At 39.9% G+C, this 23,997-nt stretch overlaps 1 protein-coding gene across 1 annotated transcript in view; it reads left to right on the top strand.

Annotated features, from left to right (window-relative positions):
• LOC127446047 ((E3-independent) E2 ubiquitin-conjugating enzyme UBE2O-like) overlaps nucleotides 1-23,997 on the top strand; it is a 143,043-nt gene that overhangs the window by 97,903 nt on the left and 21,143 nt on the right. Inside the window, exons 12-18 of the mRNA XM_051706667.1 lie at nucleotides 238-350; nucleotides 3,530-3,652; nucleotides 4,080-4,169; nucleotides 4,308-4,569; nucleotides 11,632-12,108; nucleotides 13,390-13,526; nucleotides 13,749-13,952. Of these exons, the coding sequence (XP_051562627.1) occupies nucleotides 238-350; nucleotides 3,530-3,652; nucleotides 4,080-4,169; nucleotides 4,308-4,569; nucleotides 11,632-12,108; nucleotides 13,390-13,526; nucleotides 13,749-13,952 (1,406 nt within the window). The remainder of the gene's footprint in view (nucleotides 1-237; nucleotides 351-3,529; nucleotides 3,653-4,079; nucleotides 4,170-4,307; nucleotides 4,570-11,631; nucleotides 12,109-13,389; nucleotides 13,527-13,748; nucleotides 13,953-23,997) is intronic.

Raw genomic sequence — 23,997 nt, 5'->3', positions numbered from 1 at the left:
TAGGTTCACTTTATAACAGCATTCGGTTCTTTTCAAAATGCTTCTCTTGATTTTATTATTTCCTGCTTTTTATTTAGTGGAAGATGATTTTGTATAAATTACATGATACATGAGTAACTACATGAGATTGATTAGTAGATATAGTAATTAGATCTTTAGACACAACAAGTGATTTGATTAAATAATCTTGCTTAGTAATCAGTTGATGTAAACTCTGTGTGATTACTGTTGCTACAGCCCTGGGTCTTCAGGATCCAAGTGTCTATGGAGTGATTCAGTCAGGTGATCATAAGGCCAGGACCTGTGTAGTCAAGTGGGTCAAACTCAATGCTGCAGGCAACGATGTTGAGGTATGTATGGTTTTAGCATTACAGGGATGGTTTGCACAGCATCTCTATTGGGTTAAGGTCTCGGCGTTGACTGGGCTCTCCAAAAGGTGGATTTTTTTTTTTTTTAAGCCATTCTGTTGTGGATTTACTTCGACGTTTAGGGTCATTGTCCTGCTGCATCACCCAACTTCTACTGAGCTTCAGCTGGTGCACAGCCACAGTGACATTATCCTGTAGGATATCTTAATAAAACTTGGGAATTCATTTTTCCCTCGATGATGGCAACCAATCCAGGCCGAAGCAGGAAAGCAGCCCCAAATCATGATGTCTGTTTAATGTTTTCCATTTAGTAGAGTCATGAACAGAGATGTTAACCAGTTCCAATGATTCTTCAAGTCTTGAGCTGTCACTTTAGGGTTCTTTTTTACCTCATTGAGCATTCTGCGGTGTGCCCATTGAGTCATCTTGGCTGGATGGCCACTTCCAGGGAGAGTAACCACAGTACTAAAATGTCTTCATTTATAGACAATTTGTCTAACTGTGGACAGATGAATATCTAAGCTCTTCAAGATAACTTCGCATCCCTTTCCAGCTTTATGCAAAGCAACAATTCTTGATCGTACATCTTCTGAGATCTCTTTTTTGCAAGGCATGGTCCACGTCAGCAGATGCTTCTTGTGAGTAGCAAACTCAAAATGTTTGAGTGCTTTTTATAAGTCAGAGTAGCTCTAACCCACACCTCCAATCTCGTTTCATTAACCGGATGCCAGTATTTCCAACTCCTGACTCTAATTAGCTTTTGTTGACGTCATTAGCCTAGGGGTTCACATACTTTTTCCAACCTACACTGTGAATGTTTGAATGAAGTATTCAGTATGTACAAGAACAATACAATATTTTGTGTTCAAACAGATTGTTTTTATTACTGTAACTTAGATGATCAAACCAGATTTTAAAACAATTTTATACATATATGCAGGTAATTCCAAAGGGTTCACATAATTTTTCTTGCCACTGTAGATATCCAATATGAATAAAGGATAACAATGTCTGATGCAACGTAATGGCTTGATTCAAACACACACAGAAACAGACAGTATATAAACCGTGGAAGAAGCGTTATGATTTGCATATCATGTAACATTTATTTCACCAATAATTACGAATGAAATATGCTATGTGCAGGCAGGTAAGATCCATATTTAAATCGAGCAGGGTCATAGAATTAAAAACTTTAGATTAAAAAAAATCTTTTAGTAGCATTTAAAGATGGTTTTACATTGGATGTGCTAACCGTGATGTTCCTTATTTATTTTGGGATAGGGAAAGAGGCGGCTGAACGGAGCCGGCAGCTCCGATTACAAGACAACACGCAAGATAAAGTGTTTTTTTTTTTTTTTATCTTTTCTTGGCTGCCAAGTGTCATTGATCAATCACAGGTGATTGTAATCAGTAACAGACATATAGCTAACTATTTAGTTCCCTTCAGAACCATCTGAAATCGCTCTGTGATAGGGACCAAGGCAGTCATTAGGAGAATCACACTGGTGAGAAGGCACTGGCATTCCAAAAAGATATTTATTTTGTAGGAGAAGTGCAAAATGTGCTAATAAATTGTGTTTTAAGAGCAAATAAAAACCAAGGTCATTTTACAAACAGTTTAAAAACTAGAACTGTAGGTACTAAAGCAGTACCAACTCCCCTCCCTAAACAGTGGAGGCCAGAGTCCAGTGCACTCAAGCAGCGCCAAACAAACAACCTTGTTTCAGCATGCTCCAAACAATACAATCCATCCATCTTTTTTCTCCTCCCTCTAGTTGCGGCTGGGTTAAATACTAAATTTTCCCGCCATTTTCAATTGGACCATACCATTATTTTAAATTAAATTAACCCTCACCACCCCATTCTTAAATTAAATATCATTGAATAAATACATAAGAACAAGAGATAAATGAGAGATAAAACACAAATACAATAAATAGACAGATAGAAACATTTGCACAATAAAACCCCGATAAATATTGAAAAATGGCGAGTAAGAAATAAGTCCTTTTGAACACTGTTCATTCTTTGATGGAGACCAATTCACAGGCTCTCCATCACACACTCCCTATTCCTTATATTCTGTGGCATTCACTATAAAGAGAAAGAATGAAAAAGTGAGTGTTTTCATTCACAGCCACATGTCTGCACACCAATCATATTTATTTAAGCTGAGTTCTATTTGTGGTTAAACTATTTTATGGAGAAATAACACATTTTATGGAGATGTAAAGGTAATATAAACATAATATATCACAATCAGGGAAGAAAGCAGCAACAATGAACTTACTTTAGTCAAACGGGCGCGAACAGTTATGAATAATGACACAGAAAGCAGAACTCGGCAGCATCCATCCACTCATCCATTTACCCACTTGTCCAGTGGTTTGCAGGGGATGAACTCATCTGTATCACACTGGGTATTAATAAAGTAATGGTAATTTATTCTTAAATTCCGTAATCGATGCATTGAAATTTCGTTGTCAGATCTATGCATCGATGCATTTTTACACTTAAACTGATTACTCAATCCCGGTGTCATTATACATCAATAAGACATTGCATTTTCATTTTCTAGTGTTTATCAAACTTTTGGCAACTGCGATTACATTTTAAAAGTACACCCTCCTCCACCCCCCCACACCAAAAAACTCAACCCGCAACTCTTTCATTTTAACTAGAGTCTGCATTTTCATTGGTTGTGACTGGTTCTTGTACAGCATTCGATGCACGTGTCATGCACATGGACGAGTGAATGAGCTTCTTACATAAAGCCAAGGAGACTGCAGATGTCAAGATTTATAATGAATAAGGACTTCAATTTTGGGCTGTTTCTCACCCAAAGCAATTGTATCATTATAGAAGACATTGATTATACCACTTGAGTCGTATGGATTACTTTTATGCTGCCTTAATGTCCTTTATGGAGCTTGAAAGTTTTGGACCCTTTTGACTTGCATTTTATGGATAAAACACATCATACATCCTTCAAAAAAAAAGTGTGTTCTGCAGAAGAAAGATAATCATATTAGTTTGATGGGATGAGGGTGAGTAAAGGATGAGAGAATAATCATTTTTGGGTGAACCATCAAGAGGTGCTTTGGGATTAATACGCATCTGTTTCCATAATGTTTACTAAATTAATGTTGTATATATAGGTGATTGGAGAGGAGGAGGATGTTAGTGTCTATGACATTACTGATCATCCTGATTTCCATTTTCACACGACGGATATTGTCATAAGGATCGGCAATTCAAACCCAGAGGACTGTGAAAATGAGGTACATGAAATAGCTTACTTGGAGAATTCAAACTTTTCCAGGCTTACTACATTTGCAATGAGCTCATGTAAAGCAGGTTCTAGTGTGACTTGAGGCTTTTTTTTTTTTTTTTTTTTGGTGCCTTTATTTTGTAGTCAGTGCAGTAATTATTACATTTTATTTATTTATTTGTTGACTATACATATGGTATCGACGTAGATGCAACATCATGCAAAAGCAAATGATCTCAACATTGCGGCCAGCATATGGGGTACCATCCTTGTGTAGAAAGAAATAGCTTTTCTTAGGCCAGTATTACCTAGAAAAACATTACTTAGTGCACCTTTAATGTAGTTCTGCTGTTATACCTTGTGATTTGCATAAATTCTCTATTTGTCTCTATGCCTCACTGCACCCATTACCTGTGCTGTCTCACCTGTCTGTGCAGAGGTCTGTTGGCCAGGTGTGCAGGGTGGAACTGAGCAGTAAAGTGGAGGTTGTGTGGGCTGATAATTCTAAGACAATAGTCCTGCCACAGGTATGAGTCCATCCATCTAGCCAGCTATTCCATTACAGCTCAAAACAATGATTGAAAGCATGTTATGTACATTTAGACTTTGAAACTAACAACATTTTCACTTATTCTTTATTGCTGTCTCTTGCTCTCTCTTCTTAGCATTTGTATAATGTGGAGTCTGAGATTGAAGAAACTTATTATGACTCGGCAGAGGGCAGCAGTAGTGGTGCCTCTTCTGAAGAATGGGAGGATGAGAGTGATAGCTGGGAGACAGATAACGGACCAGTGGAGGAGGAACCAGGAGGGGGAGGTGCTGCCCCAGTCTCCTACCCCACCGCAGGTGATGGCAAAATCCACGGCATAAATGCCTCCACAATCACTGACTCACCTGGAGCCATCTCAACACCTGAGCTGCCTGGAGGTACCTTTTTGACAATTATATTGCAAGAGTATTAAGTATCAGAAAAAGTATTGACTTAGTAGATAAAAAATGTGTTGGTCATGAAAATTGGATTCTAACTCTAGCGTAGCGCTTATCTGTTGATCGCATGCTGAATTGAAATAAAAATGTAAATTTAAATTAGAATTAGAACTGGAGGTGGAAGCAATTAAAATCGGAAGTGCAATTATAATTAGAATAGAGCGTAACAGTGCATGTTGAGATCATATGAAATAAGATGGCTTTTTCAGCCATCTTATTTCCAGAGGTATTTTTCCCCTTAGTTTTTTCCATTGGGATTTCATAAAGTATTTCATAAAATAGTTTAAACACATGAACCAAACCAACCAGCTCAGAGGTGAATCATAAAATGTCAAACTTTGTCCAATTTTCAAATACTTTTTTGCTTCAAATCAAAGACAAAGTTAAAGACTGTGTACTTAACATCTTAAATGAGGAAATTAACTACAATCCCTTGAAGCATTGCGAATGACAATCAAATTTAAAATGATGAAAAAATATATAACTATTGATTTGAAATTGTTGATTATAAGTATAGAAATTACTGACGTATTTCAAATATTTTTAAATTATTAAGTTTATTGCAAAATATTCAGATATATACTACTATATAATTAGTTTCAGAGTGTAGGGAGACCGACTTGAGTACGTCATTTGCAGAGCGTCATGAGCTGCTTTGCTCTGTTACACTGCTTAACCCTGGGTTATTGTTTTTTTTTTAAACCCCTCACACTTATAGTTTTGAGCAGGGTTAGCACCGCATTAGCGGGGTTAACCCCGCATTGCATTACCAAAGGAATACAGTGTGAAACAATGCGGTGTTAAAATGTTTAAAAAGTTAAGCAAAAGACTACCAATCATATAATGCCTCATTAAAAATTCTTATGCTTCATTAAATATTCTTATGCTTTGTACAGTCACAGAAACATTCACACGCTGTTTACAGTTTAATGTCGAACAGAGATGTCAAACTTGCTAACTGCCGTGAGACCGTATTCCTTCTGCGTGTGTTTTGGTGTTATGTTTCAGAAGACAAAAGACAAACAGAGCTGATTTGCTTGGCGACATTTCCAGTGGAGAGCAGTTCAGTTGACAAGTGGCGTGTCCATCACGAGTTGTATTCATCCAATCATTGTTATTGGTGCCGCAAATATGCAAATAAGAACTTTAACCTAGGATTTACGAATGTCCTGTGTGAAACCTCGAAACATGAATACCCAGGGATAATTATTAAACCAGGGTTAAGTATGAACAGTGTGAAACATGAAACAAGATAACCCAGAATTTTGTTTACCCAGGGTTAAGGATGGCCCTGAGTTAACAATTTCAAGTGTGAAAAGCCCTAATATGCAATATATCCATACAATATGCAATAAACCATACACATGAGTTGTGTAATAGTGTACCAGGGGAAGAGTGAGTGCAATTACATTTTTTATTTTTATTTTTATTTTTATTTTTATTTTTTCAAAAGTAAGTGGTACATTTTTTAAACTCTTAGTGCAATACTGACCACACTTGTGACACCAGGGCATGAAATTCGTCACAGGATTGCAGGGATTGCACACAATTTTTATAATTCCTGCAAGTTTCATGTTTATAACATGGGGAATTCCCACACACATTAATTCACATTAACATGTATAGTAGTTTAGAATTTGTAAATGAAACCACTCAAATGTACAAATCAAATCAATAATTTTGTAATATCAGAATCAGCGCGAGTAATCAATGCTTCTGAGTCTCTCTCTCTCAGCATTCCACAGCTTATTGGACATGTATCAAGTTTAGTGTGAGCCATATCTGCTGAACTTATGTATAACCTGTTAATTTGACATGCACATGACGTCATACAAATGAATGACATGATGAAACTATCGCTCCTGTTTATAAACAACGAAGCTGACTATATAGTGCAAGCGTGTGACACCGTCTAGTTTAGTCTAGTTTCCCTCATCACATTGTGCGGCTCATATTACAGCACCTTTAATAAGAAAGGCAGAAATGGCAAAATACTTTTTGTAAAGCTACCAGAACTAGAAATGCTTAAAACGCTTAACTTCATCATCCTTCTAAATACATTACATCTCTCAGCTCCATCTCTCTGACACGCTATCTGACGTTTACAGGTATTTTCTTTGTCTTGTGAATCAGCCCATTTTAAATAATATACTGTAGGTAGACCTATGTAGCGATTTACGTACTATAATATATTAATAATATACATATTTAAAATATCATCCTTGTAACTATCTTTAATAGCCTATACATGTTATTATCCATTTTCCATAAACATCATAAGCTGATTAAGAAGCAAAGTCCTCTCTTTCAGGATTCCATCTATTAATTTTCAGTGCATTTTGTCAACTTTAATCTAGTCAGAATGGACTTAAACTCTTATAGGGAACTGACCCAAAAATGAAACTTCTGTCTTACTACTTACTCACCAAATGTTTCTTTCATCCATTGACCACAAAAGGAGATGTTAGGCAGAATGAGTCACCATTCACTTTCTTTGTAGGGGGGAAAAATTTAATGAAAGTGAATTGTGACTGGGAATAACTTTTCTTCCTAACATCTCCTTGTATGTTCCATTTCAGTTTCTCTCATCTATGGGCTTGGAACAACATGAGGTCGGTTAATCATGGAAGTTACATTTATTCATTTAGCAGACGCTTTTATCAAGCAACTTACAAAATGATGAAGGGTAAAACATAAGCGATTCGTTTCACGAAAATTGCGGCATTACAAAGTTTCAATTTCATCAGAAAAGTACTATCCAAGAGTACTATCTATTCAAAAAGATTTTTTTTTTTAAACATTTTTTATAAGTGTATGGTCAAGTGCTCACAAAAAAGATGTCTTTAGCCATTTTATGAAGACAGAGAGTGAGTCTGCTTTATGGATTGAATTGGGAAGTTCATTCCACCACCGATGTACAGTGAAGTCGATAGTCCGGGAAAGTAATTTGGTGCCTCTTTGTGTTGATACGACAATCCAGCTGAACTGTGATGTTGTGCTCAACCGCAGGGTTGGCTTTAAAGATGAGAAACTCTGTATTTGCTAGGTTGAGTTAAAGGTGGTTGCTTCATCCAGGCCGAGATGTCTGCCAAACAGGCAGAAGTCCAAAAAGTCACCGTGGGGTCATCAGGCTGGAATGACAAGTAGAACTGCGTGTCATTGGCGTAGCAGTGGTAAGAGAGCCTGTGTGCTTGAATGATGGGTCCCAGTAATGTTGTGTATATAGAAAAGTGGGCCAAGCACTGAGCCCTGAGGTATCCCAGTAAGTAGCTGATGTGACTTGGGCACCCCATCTCTCCAGTCTACCTTGAAAGACCTACCTGAGAGATGGGACTTGAACAAGCCAAGCACAGTTCCTGTGCTGCCAAGAGTAGAAAGGGTGGACAGGAGGATCTCATGGTTGGCTGTGTCAAAGGCTGAAGATTGGTCCAGCAGAATAAGGGCAGATGTACTGTTGATAGCTGTAATCTTATCAGTAAAAAAAAAGTGGTGAGGTGGTAGGACAAATTAGTGTGTTAAATGTCCTAAATTAGCTGCGAGTGTTGTTGATCTTGTCTTGATAATAGGAAGTTTTTGCTGATGCAAAGTTATTGGAAAAGGAGCAAGCATGGACTGATACTTACTCTGATCTACAGAATCTTTAGATTACTGCCATTTCCTCTCATCCACCCTGAGGTCGGTCCGATGTTCACAAAGAACGTCAGAGAGAGGAGAGAGGACAGATGCTGTCTAGACATGTTGTTAAAGTGGAGCATAGAGTGTCTGTAGCAATGTTGACATCCAGGGAGAAAAATAGATTTTGCAAGGGAAGAGAGAAGTGGAAAAGCAGGTGGGTGAGAGAGAACGAAGGTTATGGCGAAAGGAAACCTGAGGGGAGTATGTGGTTGTCTAGATGGAAGTGTCATGTTAATTTGAACAAAGTAATGATCCGAAATATGTAAATGTGTAACAAGAACATTATTAGTGGTACAGTTACGTGTAAAAATGAGATCCAGCTGGTTGCCCGATCTGTGAGTTGCAGTAGTGCATAGCCTTTCCAAGTTGAACGAGGCCAGAAGAATTTTTTTACGTTTACATGTTTGCATTTGGCAGACATTTATCCAAAGCGACTTACAGTGCATTCAAGGTATACATTGTATCAGTTTATCAGTTCATGATAAACTGAAGATGACCGAACATGATAAAAAAAGAAGAGCATGAAGTACAGCGGCCTGGGGCTTGTCTAGGTGTATGTTGAATTCACCAAGAACCACAAGTGGGCTGCCATCTTCGGGGAAGGAGGATAGCAGGACATCCAGATCCTCAAGGAAGTTATCTAGCTGATCTGGAGGGTGATTTATGACAAGGACATGGATTTTTGTAGGTTGCGTTGTAGTGATAGCATGGAATTCAAAGGCGTTATTGTTACATAGTGAGGAGAGTGATGAAAATGTCCAGTTGTTTGGAATAAGCAAACCAGTTCCCCCATCCCTACCGGTATGTTAAGGGGTGTGAGAGAAGAAGTTTTTGGAGAGGAAAGAGAGTGTTGCTGTATCCTCTGGGCATATCCAGGGCAGACTGGGTGGCTAAAGCTGGAGTGAAGTCTGCTTTCTTCACAGCTGACTGGCAGTTACAGAGTCCAATGAAAATGAGAGGAGCTGGTGCTGATGTGCAAATGGGCCTTAGGTTGTGTAGGTTGCGATGTGTCCTGCGTCTGCATTGTGTAAACTGTCTGTAACAGATAGCAGGGATATGCTTGAGGGCACATGTTATGCAAGGAGTAGACATAGAGGAATGTAAAAGGAAATAAAAAGGAACAGATACTTAAGTGCTATCAGTAAGTGGCGCCTTGTCAGTGTCCTCGCACAGGTAGAATCACTGGTCCTAGCATGAGGAGGGCTTCATGAGAGGGCTGCCACTTCCGCGTCAGAGTCCACGTCAAATATATACACTGCTATCGTGCCGTTGAGTGAAAAAAATGGACACACCTTACTATTTAGCACAGCAAATCTAGTGCACGTGGCTAACCGAAAATGAGGGTCACGTGAGAACATGGGAACAAACATGAGTTCAGTACACAGTAAACAAACAACTCTAACCTAGCAATGAATAATACTCTAAAACAAAGTGAAACACTCTAATAAATGCATACTTACACACTGCTGCAGACTCCTACTGATAGATCACTTCTCCTCAGAATTAAAATTTTTGAGTGAACTATTCTTTTAACTACCTGTTTAAGTATTTGTTAAAGGTATTTGCCAAGAACAACTATATAAATGTAAGTCGGTACATTATTGCATCATGTCTTCCAGGGAAATGAGAGACTTATTGAGAATATTGATGAGAATATTGCTTCATAATAAATTATATTTATATAACACAATATGTAAATAAATGTACATTTCTCTCTGGACAAGTAACATTTTTACTCAGACAAGTGAATGACCAGTTGCTTAATGTTGAGACCTGCTATATACTTTAAAAATTATTCCATATGAATAAAACTAGAGGTAAAAATTGAGAAAAGTAAAAGTTAAAAGTTTAATCGCCAAAACACAACAGTAGGATCTTTCAATTTAGTATTTTTAACAATCAGTTAATTAAATATCAAACAATGCAAGATACATGTTTCAAATTGCCCTTGCTGCTGAATAAAAGAAGTTACTCTACTGCAGTAGTACTGTACATAACATGTACATACAGTACACCACTTAGCGCTGTACCTGAACATATTCTGCACACAGACGTTTCACCTAGGCATGGTTTCTCTCGAAAGGCACCAGGATAATTTGTTTAATAGAAACCTGGTGGTGCTTCAAAAGGCGGGCAGTAGTTGGAAGGCTGATTGATGCCACACTGGCAAAGGTGTCGTTACTCTTCTCAATAACCTGTTTTATTTCGAATAGCCATATGTCATTCCTTGCCCTGACAGTTTTCATCACCACCAACTCCTGCTGGTCATTCAGTACACGCATTTGACCACCACCAGGTTGTCTTCTGTCAGTTCTGAGAGTAGAACAGAGTATGCTGTCGATATTTTACTACTGTAAAAAAAAATAATTAATGATTACATATTGTTCACTATTGTATACAGTAATGCCATTTACTGTACTGTAAAAGTATAGTGAATAGTTTGCTGTCTTACCGGTTTTCTTGGCTGAATGTTCTTATGATTGAGCTGACAGTTGACCTTTGTGGTTAGGCCTATGCCCACCTCTTTGGCAGGGTCCACATCTACATCTTTGACCCCTTTGCAGGTTTCCTCTCTTGCAGTCTATCCTTCTCTATGTTTGCACATTGTAAATGCTTACACATAGTTCTACTTATATGGTAACCAATTGTGATTTCCAGGTGATTTTTTTTTTATTTATTTATTTATTTTTATTTTTTAATAAATGGGATTTATTATGTTTGGTTTATCCTGATTGAAAGCTCTTACAGCAATTAATTGATACCTTACCAACACACAATAATCAGACCAGTTGAAAATCTATAGATATACCAAATGATTCATTGATTAACAATTAAGATCAGTTGGATTAAATGATAGACAAATGTGTTAAACTGAATGAGAACAAATGCAAACGAAAAATGTTACGGTAATAGCATTATGAAAGACAGTTACTGTGAAAAGTAAATATAGATGAAACATTTATTAGGTGTTGTGAAAAAGTTACTTTGTGATTTTGTGTATTGAACTAACACAATTGAAAATATGCTTAAATATTTGAAAAAAGTTATTTTTTGCTGATCTGTTGTGAGATTAGTACTAAGAGTTTTGAAAATTTACCACTTGTGAAAATGGTATCAAAGTAATTTATAAAAAACTGGAAAATGAGTAGGATAATATCTGTTTGCAAAAAATTAATAAGTATGCAAGTGAATAAATGCAATGCACTACAAAACAGATTAATGTATGTGATCCATTGTAGTAGTTGCTTTTATATATTGAGTGTCAACTGTAATGTTTAATACCCAGGCACTGTTTTCACCCACAGCTAATTATCTTCCCATTCTCAGGTGGAGGTGGAGTCACAGCATCTGAAGAGAAGCCCAGCAAAGAGACTCCACCACGGGGTTTCCGTGAGCTCAAAGAGGCCTTAAAGATTTTGGAGAGTCTGAAGAACATGACTGTTGAGCAGCTTTGGACCGGATCACCTATCTCTCCTACTGCGGAACCTACAGCTGCAACCTCTGCCACAATGCCTGCTGATGCCAAACCCACAAAGGAAAAACGCTTCCTGGATGACATTAAAAAACTTCAGGAAAACCTGAAGAAGACTCTGGACAATGTGGCCATTGTGGAGGAAGAAAAGATGGAGGCTGCTATGGATGAGGAGAGGGCAACAGTGTCAGTACCAGCTGAACCCCAGACGCCTGTGTGTTCTGAGTGGCCCAGTGACACACCTGTTTTGTGTCAGCAGAGTGGAGGCAAACCAGGTGTCACCTTCACCAGTGCTAAAGGGGAAGTGTTTTCCGTTTTGGAATGGGCACCAGGTACAGACAATGTAATGTCAGCTGGGGGAGCCAGTTTTCCTCTGGCTATACAGCATAAATATAATGCCAGTATTAGTTATCTATGTGCAATACAAGTCATGTATTATTTGTGTCCTTTTTTATTTGGCTGATGAGGGCTTTAGTTGGCATTAATTTATTGTCTATGTATTGTGGTTTAAGAGAGGGTAGTCCATCCTGTGACCAAGATGATGCAGGCAGAGACCAGTCAGGTGTGCATCGCAGTTCAGCTGGAAGCTTGTGGCAGTTCATTTTTAGTGAAGTCTATCCCAAGTCCGAGGTGCTGGCAGTGGCCAGTGAAGTATCCCTTGTTTTACGGTTGGAGTTAGCACCAGTTCATACTCTGTAAAGTCCATCGTAGTAGTCTGAAGTGATGTAGACAGTGATCGTCAAAGCGCCCCTCGCTGCCTGGCACAGATTGCAATTAGTAGTCATTGCTCAGCGACACATAGCGGTGGGAGTGGGACATCAGGCTGGACCGGAGCTGGATCTAACATGCTCTGATTATGAGGCTCTGGTGATGAGACCGGGAAAAAAATAGAACAATATTAGCAAAGATGCCATTCACTGTAATGCAGAGTTAAAAAATATGAGAAGTGTTTCCAGTTCCGGCAGACCTGACTAATGCACCATAACTACAGGTTGAGGGATAAATTAGGTGCATGTCTGGCTGAAGAGATGAGTCTTTAGTCTAGATTTAAACTGAGTGTGTCTGAGTCCTGAACAATGCTAGGAAGGCTGTTCCATAGTTTAGGAGCCAAGTAGGAAATGTTTTGTTTTGTATTGCACTGGCTGATGTGACAGTCGTTCATAGACTTGTACTGGCCTAGTGGCTTAGATGCAGCACTTGCAAAGCAACAGTTTATGGTTAATGATGCCATTGTAGAAATGTGATATTCACACTCAATTTATTAATTTTGTGATCGTCCGATTAAGTGAGTAGTATTCTGCTCAAGAGATAACATTGACTTGACCGATGGCGTAAGTTGGGGGTGGGGCTATCTGTTTGTTCAAACAAACAGCTGAAGGGGGGCATATTCAGACAGCTGTTTTGAAAACAATGTTTATTTTTGAAATTCCATTTGGTGGTACAGAAATTACATACTTCAGCTTTAAACAAAACAGATAATTAAATTTTAATTGAAGTGTATCTGCATGAATTTGATCAGTTAAGAAATACTGCAGAATAAATCTATACATACAGCACAGTGCCTAAATTTGGTTCAGCATTTCTTTAAAGATGTCCCCTCCTGCTCTCCATAGACACCCATTTATTTAAAAAAATGGAATTCCAGCCAGCAGAAGCAAAGAAGTTCTTCAGCACTGTAAGAAAAGAAATGGCCCTGCTGGCCACCTCTCTGCCTGATGGCATTATGGTGAAGACTTTTGAGGACAGAATGGTAAATAAACTTGGCACACACACTATGAATGGCAGTTTCTAATGCTCTTTGTGGTCTTGATGAATGCTTTCCCCACTAAGAATGCTATGAAAGATTCTAAAGAATGTTTATATTAGAATGTATGGAAAACAATTCTGAAAATTCCACAAAAAACTATGATTTGTTAGGGAGTATGATATTTTTCTTTATGATTTAGCCAATCCTGTTTTTTTTCCTCTTTAGGACCTTTTCTCAGCTCTCATTAAGGGCCCTAACCGCACGCCCTACGAGGACGGACTTTTCCTCTTTGATATCCAGCTCCCTAATATCTACCCTGCTGTTCCTCCTCTCTTCCGTTACCTTTCTCAGTGCAGCGGGCGACTTAACCCAAACCTCTATGATAATGGGAAGGTCTGTGTTAGTCTGCTTGGCACCTGGATTGGAAAGGTGAGCTTACGTACTCTTCGTCTCATTTCTGACAGTCCACTACCTCCTGTGTACTCCCTTTGGTCATTCCCCTTGATTTGGTCATGTCACCATGATGGAGAACCTTCTTTTTGTCCTTGCAGTTTTTTCTTACAGGGGTAATATCTAGTTTTCATTACAATTTTCCACCCTCTCTCTGATCCCTAGAATTAAAATGACAGTTTTTTTTACTGTACCTTTAAGGGCACCTACACACAAGAGTTAATGCTGGGTCAGAGAATGCTGCAAAGGCATTGATTTCAATGGGGATGGTGTGTCAGAAAGACGGAGAAGGAAAACGGAAGGGTTTGTGATCGTGACACTCTATCATGTGACTAAAGTTGAGGACATTTCGACTTCTGCCACCAAGCACTCTGACGTAGGCATTCGTTGATCAATGAAAAGCTCCAGTTGTGCTTTTGGAAATCAAATATGAATTAGAATGGGTGTTAAAGGGAAACAGATCCTGTGATTTCTTGTGGTGTGATGAGACTTTAGGCGGTGCAGAAGAGACATGATCAGTAGGGGGCAGTCGTGATTTATTCTTTGAACAATGATTGCTAATGGTTTTATTCAGTGAATTTCTTAAATAGGACCCTGTAATAGCCAGGCTGTCAGTGGAAAACTGCAGTGAAAAAATCTTTCCGAAAGCCACAGCAAGAGATATTGATCTGCAATGGCAATAAACTATAGGCCTACTTCTGTTGACTATATCACTGACTAGAAGTACAGTATAATGTATTAAATATAATTGAAAAATAAAATATAAATAAAATACGGAATAATAATAATAATATGAAAGAATGACAATGAATCAATAACCAAAAATGTCACATTAAGTTTAAATGCACCTATGGGTCTAAGCTTCATCTTAATATAGAGAATATGTTGTTAGTTTATACTTGATTTAAAAATATTTTTTTAATAAGCCTTTTAAACTTTTTAAACTATTATTGGGAAGAGGAAAATTCAATTAGGCTAACAGTGACTGTGTGCAGAAAGCTTGCATGTAGCCAGTTATGACAGAGATCCTGATAAAAGGCAAAATGATCGGGATCGGCCAATCAGGTGACAAGAAGATCAGTATCAACCGTAAAAATCCTGATCGGAGCATCCCTACTCCCTTGCAAATTGAAGTCATTTTTTCTGATTAGCCTCACTAACAAGTGGCTTTCTTGTGGCCACAAAGCTGTTAGGTCCCAATCCTGTAAAATCTTGTCGCATTGTGCGTGTGGAAATGCTCTTACTTTCACTATTAAACATAGTCGTGAGTTCTACTGTCGATGTTTTACAATGCGACTTCAATCATTTTAGTGATCACGTTCATTCAAGATTTTTTTTCCAACCACATTTTTTTCTGCGAATTTAACAGTTCCCACTATCCTTCCAGGTTTTAATTATGTGTTGGACTTAACCCAATTCCAGTGATTTCAGCAATCTCCATAGCTGTTTTCTTGGCTTGATGCAGGCCAATAATTTGCCCCTTCTGAAACACAGTAACATCTTTTCCACGACTATGGGATATGTCTTTTGACATGGTTGTTTAAGAAATGAGAAGCTACACACTGCATCAGTTAGGGTTAAAAGAATTGTTGCCAGCTGAAACATATTAATCACTGCAATAATGATCCAGTCACAGGTTCTTAAGTATCTGCTTATTTAAATCCAAATGGCAACTTTTTGTTTTGGCCAGGCAGTGTATTATGGTATCTTAATATTGTATAAATAATTATCATATTTATAAATTCCTTCCCCGCCTTTTCATTTAGTTGGACTTGTTGGACTTTACTTGTTGCTGCTTGAACTTTAATGAGGGGAACACGCACTCTCTCATAAGGGCAAGAGATGAAAGGAAAGCAGAGAAAGAGCACATATTTCTGGACTCTACGGGTGCTACTATTGTTAATGCCGTTTAATCGGGTGATATTTAATAAAGATGTTTGAAATACATCACATCTTGTAACTCACGTTATTACCGAGATGCCTATGGCCATCAGAGACTTAGAAGCTGCCGCCATGAACTATAATAAGGACCGTTTTGCTTGTCACATGTGAAACACCACATTAACAGTACAGTACACAAACGTTTCATATTCGCCATACCTCTCTAACTGCAATATTCTTAACTACTGAATCAAGTTTGTTGTCTTACAACACTATGCCAGTATTCCCCACACCCCGTGATGTCATGACAGTGCTGTTGATGTCTTAAAGGAGCCGTGCGTCTTTTGCGACATGAGTGATCGGTTTATGCGATCGGCCAAATTACCAATCACCGATCGAGTCATAGGACATTCGGTACCGATCGATCCTAGCATCCCTACTAGGGAGCATAAAGATTGGACTGTGGAGCAATGGAAAAAGGTCATGTGGTCTCATGAGTCCAGATTTACCCTAATCCAAAGCAATGGGCACGTCAGGATAAGAAGGGAAGTGCATGAAGCAATGCACCCGTCATGCATAGTGCCCACTGTACAAGCCTCTGGAGGCAGTGTTATGATCTGGGGTTGCTTCAATTGATCAGGTCTAGGCTCAGCAACGTTATGCGGCAATAAAATTAAGTCAGCTGACTACCTGAATGTACTGAATGAACAGGTTATTCCATCACTGGATTTTTTTTCTTCCTTGACAGCACGGGCATATTCCAGGACAACAACACCCAGATTCATTGGGCTCAAACTGTGAAAGTGTGATTCAGGCAGCATGAGGAATCATTTTCACACATGAATTGTCCACCACAGAGTCCTGACCTTGACCCCATTGAAAGTCTGTTGGAAATAAATGTTGTGACGTTGCATAAGGTTGTCGAAACAATGCCACGACGAATGTGCGCCGTAATCGAAGCTAAAGGTGGTCCAACAAAATATTAGAGTATGCGACTTATTGAAAGTCATGCAAGTTCTGTTCGAATATATGTACTCCTTTTTCACCAAAATGGTGCTGTTCCTGTGACAGACGATGCTGATTAGGGTTGCACGGTATACCGCTACAAACAAAATATCGCTATATCTAAATTTGACAAATGGAACAATGGCATCTTACTGTCCTAAAGTATGGTGCTTTTAGATTTCTTTATACATAAAATTTTATGAAATATACACTACCGGTCAAAAGTTTTGAAACACTTGACTGAAACATTTCTCATGATCTTAAAAATCTTTTGATCTGAAGGTTAGTTTTGTAGACAAAAATATAATTGTGCCACCATATTAATTTATTTCATTATAAAACTAAAATGTAATAAAGAAAAAAAAGTTTTTGAAATTGATGACTTTGACCAAATAATAAAGAAAAGCAGCCAATAAGTGCCCAACACACACACACACACACACACACACACACACACACACACTATATATATATATATATATATATATATATATATATATATATATATATATACAGTTGTGCTCAAAAGTTTGCATACCCTTGGAGAATTGGTAATATATTGACCATTTTTAAAGAAAACATGAGTGAGCAGGCAAAACACATTTCTTTTATTTCTTATGGGATTCATATTCAACTGTAGGTTATAACAGAATGGCACAATCATAAAACAAAACATGGCAACAAAGAAAAAAATGAAATGATCCCTGTTCAAAAGTCTGCATACCCTTAGTTCTTAATACTGTGTATTGCCCCCTTTAGCATCAATGACAGTGTGCAATCTTTTATAATAGTTGTCTATGAGACCCCAAATTGTTGCAGGTGGTATAGCTGCCCATTCGTCTTGGTAAAATGCAAAGTCTTTGGTCATCTTGCATGAACTACACATTTGAGATCTCCCCAGAGTGGCTCGATGATATTAAGGTCAGGAGACTGTGATGGCCACTCCAGAACCTTCACCTTTTTCTGCTGTAACCACTGGAGGGTCAGCTTGGCCTTGTGCTTAGGGTCATTGTCATGCTGGAAAGTCCAAGAGTGTCCTATGCGCAGCTTTCTTGCAGAAGAATGCAAATTGTCTGCCAGTATTTTCTGATAACATGCTGCATTCATCTTGCCATCAATTTTCACAAGATTCCCCGAGCCTTTAGAGCTCACACACTCCCAAAACATCAGTGAGCCACCACCATGCTTCACAGTGGGGATGGCATTCTTTTCACTATAGGCCTTGTTGACCCCTCTCCAAACATAGCGCTTATGGTTGTGACCATAAAGCTCTATTTTGGTCTCGTCACACCAAATTACAGTGTGCCAGAAGCTGTGAGGCGTGTCAAGGTGTTGTCAGGCATATTGTAACTGGGCTTTTTTGTGGCATTGGTGCAGTAAAGGCTTCTTTCTGGCAACTCGACCATGCAGCTCATTTTTGTTCAAGTATCGTCGTATTGTGCTCCTTGAAACAACCACACTGTCTTTTTCCAGAGCAGCCTGTATTTCTCCTGAGGTTACCTGTGGGTTTTTCTTTGCATCCCGAACAATTCTTCTGGCAGTTGTGGCTGAAATCTTTCTTGGTCTATCTGACCTTGGCTTGGTATCAAGAGATCCCTGAATTTTCCACTTCTTAATAAGTGATTGAACAGTACTGACTGGCATTTTCAAGGATTTGGATATCTTTTTATATCCTTTTCCATCTTTATAAAGTTCCATTACCTTGTTACTTAGGTCTTTTGACTGTTCTTTTCTGCTCCCCATGGCTCAGTATCTAGCCTGCTCAGTACACCCACGTGAGAGCTAACAAACTCATTGACTATTTATACACAGACACTAATTGCAATTTAAAAAGCCACATGTGTGGGAAATTAACCTTTAATTGCCATTTAAACCTGTGTGTGTCAACTTGTGTGTCTGTAACAAGGCCAAACATTCAAAGGTATGTAAACTTTTGATCAGGGCCATTTGGGTTATTTCTGTTATCATTATGATTTAAAAAGGAGCCAAACAACTATGTGATAATAAATGGCTTCATATGATCACTATCCTTAAATAAAAGACAGTTTTTTTTTGTTGTTTTTGTTTTTTTGCATCAGTCATATTTTCAAAATCAATGCCAAAATTTCACAATTTCTGCCAGGGTATGTAAACTTTTGAGCTAAACTGTGTATATATATATATATATATATATATATATATATATATATATATATATATATATATATATATATTATGTTTTATTTTATATGCAGACTCATCGTCATCTCGGATGAGACTGATGACAGTGGCAAACTTCAGGAGCTTGATAGAGGGGTCCTTGGTGATGCAGTCATTGGTGTAGAGGGAGAAGAGTAGGTGGGAGAGCACACATCCCTGGGGGGCACCAGTGCTGATTGTACAGGTGCTAGAAGTGAGTTTCCCCTGTCTCACAAGCTGCTGCCTGTCCGTCAGAGAGCTGGTAATCCACTGACAGATAGACATGGGAACAGAGAGTTGGTGTAATTTATTCTGAAGTATAGCTGGGATGATGATGTTGAAAGCCGAACTGAAGTCCACAAAAAGGATCCTTGCATATGTCCCTAGTCTGTCCAGATGTTGCAAGATATGATGCAATCCCATGTTGAATGCATCATCCACAGACCTGTTTGCTCGATAAGCAAATTGAAGGGGATCTAGAAAGGGTCCAGTGATGTTCTTCAGGTGGGCCAACACCAGTCTCTCAAATGGTTTCATGACCACAGACGTCAGGGCGACAGGTCTGTAGTCATTAAGTCCTGTGACTTTTGGTTTCTTTGGGACCGGAATAATGATTGAGCGTTTGAAGCAGCATGGGACTTCACACTGCTCCAGTGATCTATTGAAGATCTGTGTGAAGATGGGGGCCAGCTGGTTAGCACAGGATCGAAGACATGCTGGTGAGATGCCATCTGGGCCTGAAGCTTTCCTTGTCATTTGTTTCCGAAAGACGCGGGTCACATCATCTCCACAGATCTTAAGTGCAGGTTGAGTAGCAGGAGGGGGGTTGCAGGAGGTGTTGATGTTTGTGTGAAATGACGGTCAGAGTGGGTGTGGGGTGTGAGATTGGGCCTTTAAAATCTGCAGTAGAACACATTCAGGTCGTCAGCCAGTTGTTGGTTCCCTACAGGGTTGGGGGTAAGAGTCCTGTAATTTGTGAGTTGTTTCATGCCACTCCACACTGATGCAGAGTCATTAGCTGAAAATTTGTTTTTCAGCTTCTCAGTGTATCTTCTTTTTGCCGCTCTGATTTCCTTGTTCAGTGTGTTCCTGGCCTGATTGTACAAGACTTCATCCCCACCCTTTTTAGCATCCTCTTTGGCCTGACGAAGCTGCCTGAGCTCTGAGTTCATTGTTGAACTTTAAATAAGTCCTAGTAGGAATGCACATATCCTCACAGAAACTGATATATGATGTAACAGTATCTTGGACTCAAGATGGTGCTGAGTATGGCTGCTGCGTTGCGAGCTCCGACACAACATGGTAGTGTTTTGTTGTTTTGTTTACAATTCTTATGTTTTTTGTCTTGGATGTTGTCTGCCTTATTGTCTACGACAGATAAACACTTTTGGACATTGGTTCAGCAATTTCACAAGGCCTTCAAATTCCTCAATGCCGATCCGCTGTTTACAAACACGCAAGCGGAGCCCTTTGTCTGGGCAGTCCAGACGCGGAAACGCAGAAGGAAAAGGGGAAACCGAGCCGTCGTTCTCATCAGAGTAAGACGCCGCGCAAATCGACCCCCGCTACCCAGTATTCTACTGGTAAATGTTCAGTCTCTGGATAACAAGCTCTGCGAGCTGAAAGCGCGGATCTCTTTCCAACGAGAGACGAGGGACTGCTGCATTATCTGCCTTACGGAAACTTGGATGTCTGCGGAGATTCCAGACTCAGCCATTGAACCCACTGGGTTCTCCGTGCACCAAGCAGACAGAGCAAAAACCTCTCAGGTAAAAGCAGAGGTGGTGGTGTATGTTTTATGGTCAACAAATCCTGGTGTGATCAGAGGAACGTACATTCTATCAAGTCTTTCTGCTCTCCTGATCTGGAATTTCTCATGCTTCTGTGTCGACCATTCTGGCTACCGAGGGAATTCACAGTGGTCATTATCACTGCTGTGTACATCCCCCCACAAGCCGACACAGACCAGGCACTCAAGGAACTGTATGGGATTATAAGCAAGCAGGAAACCGTGCACCCTGAGGCCGCGTTCATTGTGACCGGGGACTTTAACAAAGCCAGTTTCAAATCAGTCGCACCAAAATACCACCAGCACATTAGTTTCAAAACACGAGGGAAACGGTTTTGGACCATTGCTACTCTCCCTTCCGGGATGGCTACAAATCCCTCCCCCGCCCACCATTTGGCAAATCGGACCACTCTTCCATTCTGCTTCTGCCCGCTTACAGGCAGAAACTGAAACGAGAAGCACCCAGCCTCAGAATGATCCAGTGCTGGTCGGACCAATCAGACTCTACGCTACAGAACAACACGAATCTATCCGAACCAGAAGCCATGGATAAATAGCGATGTTCGCGAGGCACTTAATGTGCGGACCTACGCTTTTAATTCCGGGAACGCGGAGGAGCATAAACAAGCCAGTTATGCCCTCCGAACAGCAAAAACGCCAGTACAGGGACAAGATTGAAGGACAGTTTAACACCACGAACTCTAAAAGCATGTGGCAGGGAATTAACATTATCACGGACTTTAAAGGGAATAAAAACTCCACCGTGAACACCACTGCCTCTCTCCCGGATGAGCTAAATACTTTTTATTCTCGTTTTGAGGGTAATAACACCGCCCTCGCGGAGAGAGCTCTTGCGGCCGAAGCTACCGAGGTTAGTTCACTCTACATCTCTGTAGCGGATGTAACCCGATCCTTCCGACGGGTGAATATCCGCAAAGCCAAGTCATCAGAGCATGCCCGAACCAGCTAGCTGGTGTTTTTACAGACATTTTCAACCTTTCCCTCTCTTTGTCTGTTGTCCCCACATGCTTTAAAACATCCACCATTGTGCCTGTTTCAAAGCAATCAAAAATCACTTGCTTAAATGACTGGCGTCCTGTTGCTCTGACCCCCATCATCAGCAAATGCTTTGAGAGACTAATCAGAGATTACATCTGCTCTGTGCTGCCTCTCTCTCTAGACCCATTGCAGTTTGTTTATCGCAACAACCGCTCCACTGATGATGCCATTGCATCTACAATACACACTGCTCTCTCCCACCTGGAAAAAAAGAACACTTATGTGAGAATGTTGTTTGTAGACTACAGCTCAGCATTCAACACCATAGTGCCCTCCAAGCTAGATGAGAAACTCCGGGCTCTGGGCTTAAACAGCTCGTTGTGCAGCTGGATCCTGGACTTCCTATCAAGCAGACGCCAGGTGGTTAAAATAGGCAGCAACATCTCCTCATCTCTGACCCTCAACACTGGAGCCCCACAGGGCTGTGTTCTCAGCCCACTCTTGTATTCCTTGTACACACATGACTGTGTGGCAACACATAGCTCCAATGCCATCATTAAGTTTGCTGATGACACGACAGTGGTAGGTCTGATCACTGACAATGATGAAACAGCCTACAGAGAGGAGGTGCACACTCTTGACACACTGGTGTCAGGAGCACAACCTCTCCCTCAACGTCAGTAAGACAAAGGAGCTTGTGGTGGACTTCAGAAGAAAAGACACAGTCCACAGTCCCATCACCATCAATGGAGCACCAGTGGAGAGAGTCAGCAGCTTCAAGTTCCTGGGTGTCCACATCACTGAGGAACTCGCATGGTCCATCCACACTGAGGCCATTGTGAAGAAGGCTCATCAGCGCCTCTTTTTCCTGAGATGGCTGAGGAAGTTTGGAATGAACCGCCACATCCTCACACGGTTCTACACCTGCACTGTAGAGAGCATCCTGACTGGCTGCATCTCCGCCTGGTACAGCAATAGCACAGCCCACAAACGCAAAGCACTGCAAAGGGTGGTGCGAACTGCCAGACACATCATCGGAGGTGAGCTTCCCTCCCTCCAGGAAATATATACAAGGCGGTGTGTGAAAAAAGCTCGGAGGATCATCAGAGACTCCAGCCACCTGAGCCATGGGCTGTTCTCACTGCTACCATCAGGCAGGCGGTATCGCAGCATCAGGACCCGCACCAGCCGACTCCATGATAGCTTCTTCCCCCAAGCAATCAGACTTTTGAACTCTTGATCTCCCACGATCAAAATACATCAGCACTGCACTTTATTACTCTTACTCTTATATCTCACACCAGACTGTCATAAATTATATTATTATTATATTATATTCTCTCTTAACAACTTACTATCAACCGACAGCCTGAATGTCAATACAGTACAATACAATCTACTGTACATTCTATATATACTTTTTTTTTTTACTGAATAATGTGTATCTATAGTGTGTATTGTATACTGTACAGTGTATGTTATTATTTGTATATTGTGTTGTGTAATTGTGTATATTAGATTTTAAATTGCGTTGTGTTAATTTGATGTTATTGTAAATTGGTATATGTCTAATCACTGTCACGACTGCTATGTTGATCGGAACTGCGCCCAAGAATTTCACACACCATTGCACTTGTGTATATGGCTGTGTGACAATAAAAGTGATTTGATTTGATTTGATATATGTGAGCTCATCCAGGTCTGTGGCTGCAGCCTCAAAAACACTCCAATCCGTGCAATCGAAGCAGGCTTGTAGTTCCCGCTCTGCTTCATTGGTCCATCTCTTTACAGTCCTTACTACTGGCTTGGTTGATTTTAATTTCTGCCTGTAGGTTGGAAGAAGATGAACCAGACAGTGATCAGAGAGTCTCAAAGCTTCTCTAGGGACAGAGCGATATGCATCCTTTATTGTTGTGTAACAATGATCCAGTATGTTCCTGTCTCTGGTGGGACATGTAATGTGCTGTTTGTATTTGGGAAGTTCACGTGTGAGATTTGCTTGTCCCCAAGAATAATAATAACTGAGTCCGGGTATTGTTGTTCTGTGTCTGTGATTTGATCAGCCAGCTGTTGCAGCGCTGTGTTCAAACACGTGTTTGGCGCGATATACACACTCACCAGAATAAATGAGGAGAACTCACGCGGCGAGTAGAAAGGCTTACAATTAATAAA

The sequence above is a fragment of the Myxocyprinus asiaticus genome, chromosome 9 (assembly GCF_019703515.2).
Source record: "Myxocyprinus asiaticus isolate MX2 ecotype Aquarium Trade chromosome 9, UBuf_Myxa_2, whole genome shotgun sequence".
Taxonomy (NCBI): Eukaryota; Metazoa; Chordata; class Actinopteri; order Cypriniformes; family Catostomidae; genus Myxocyprinus; species Myxocyprinus asiaticus.
This window is presented reverse-complemented; position numbering and strand designations above follow the sequence as displayed.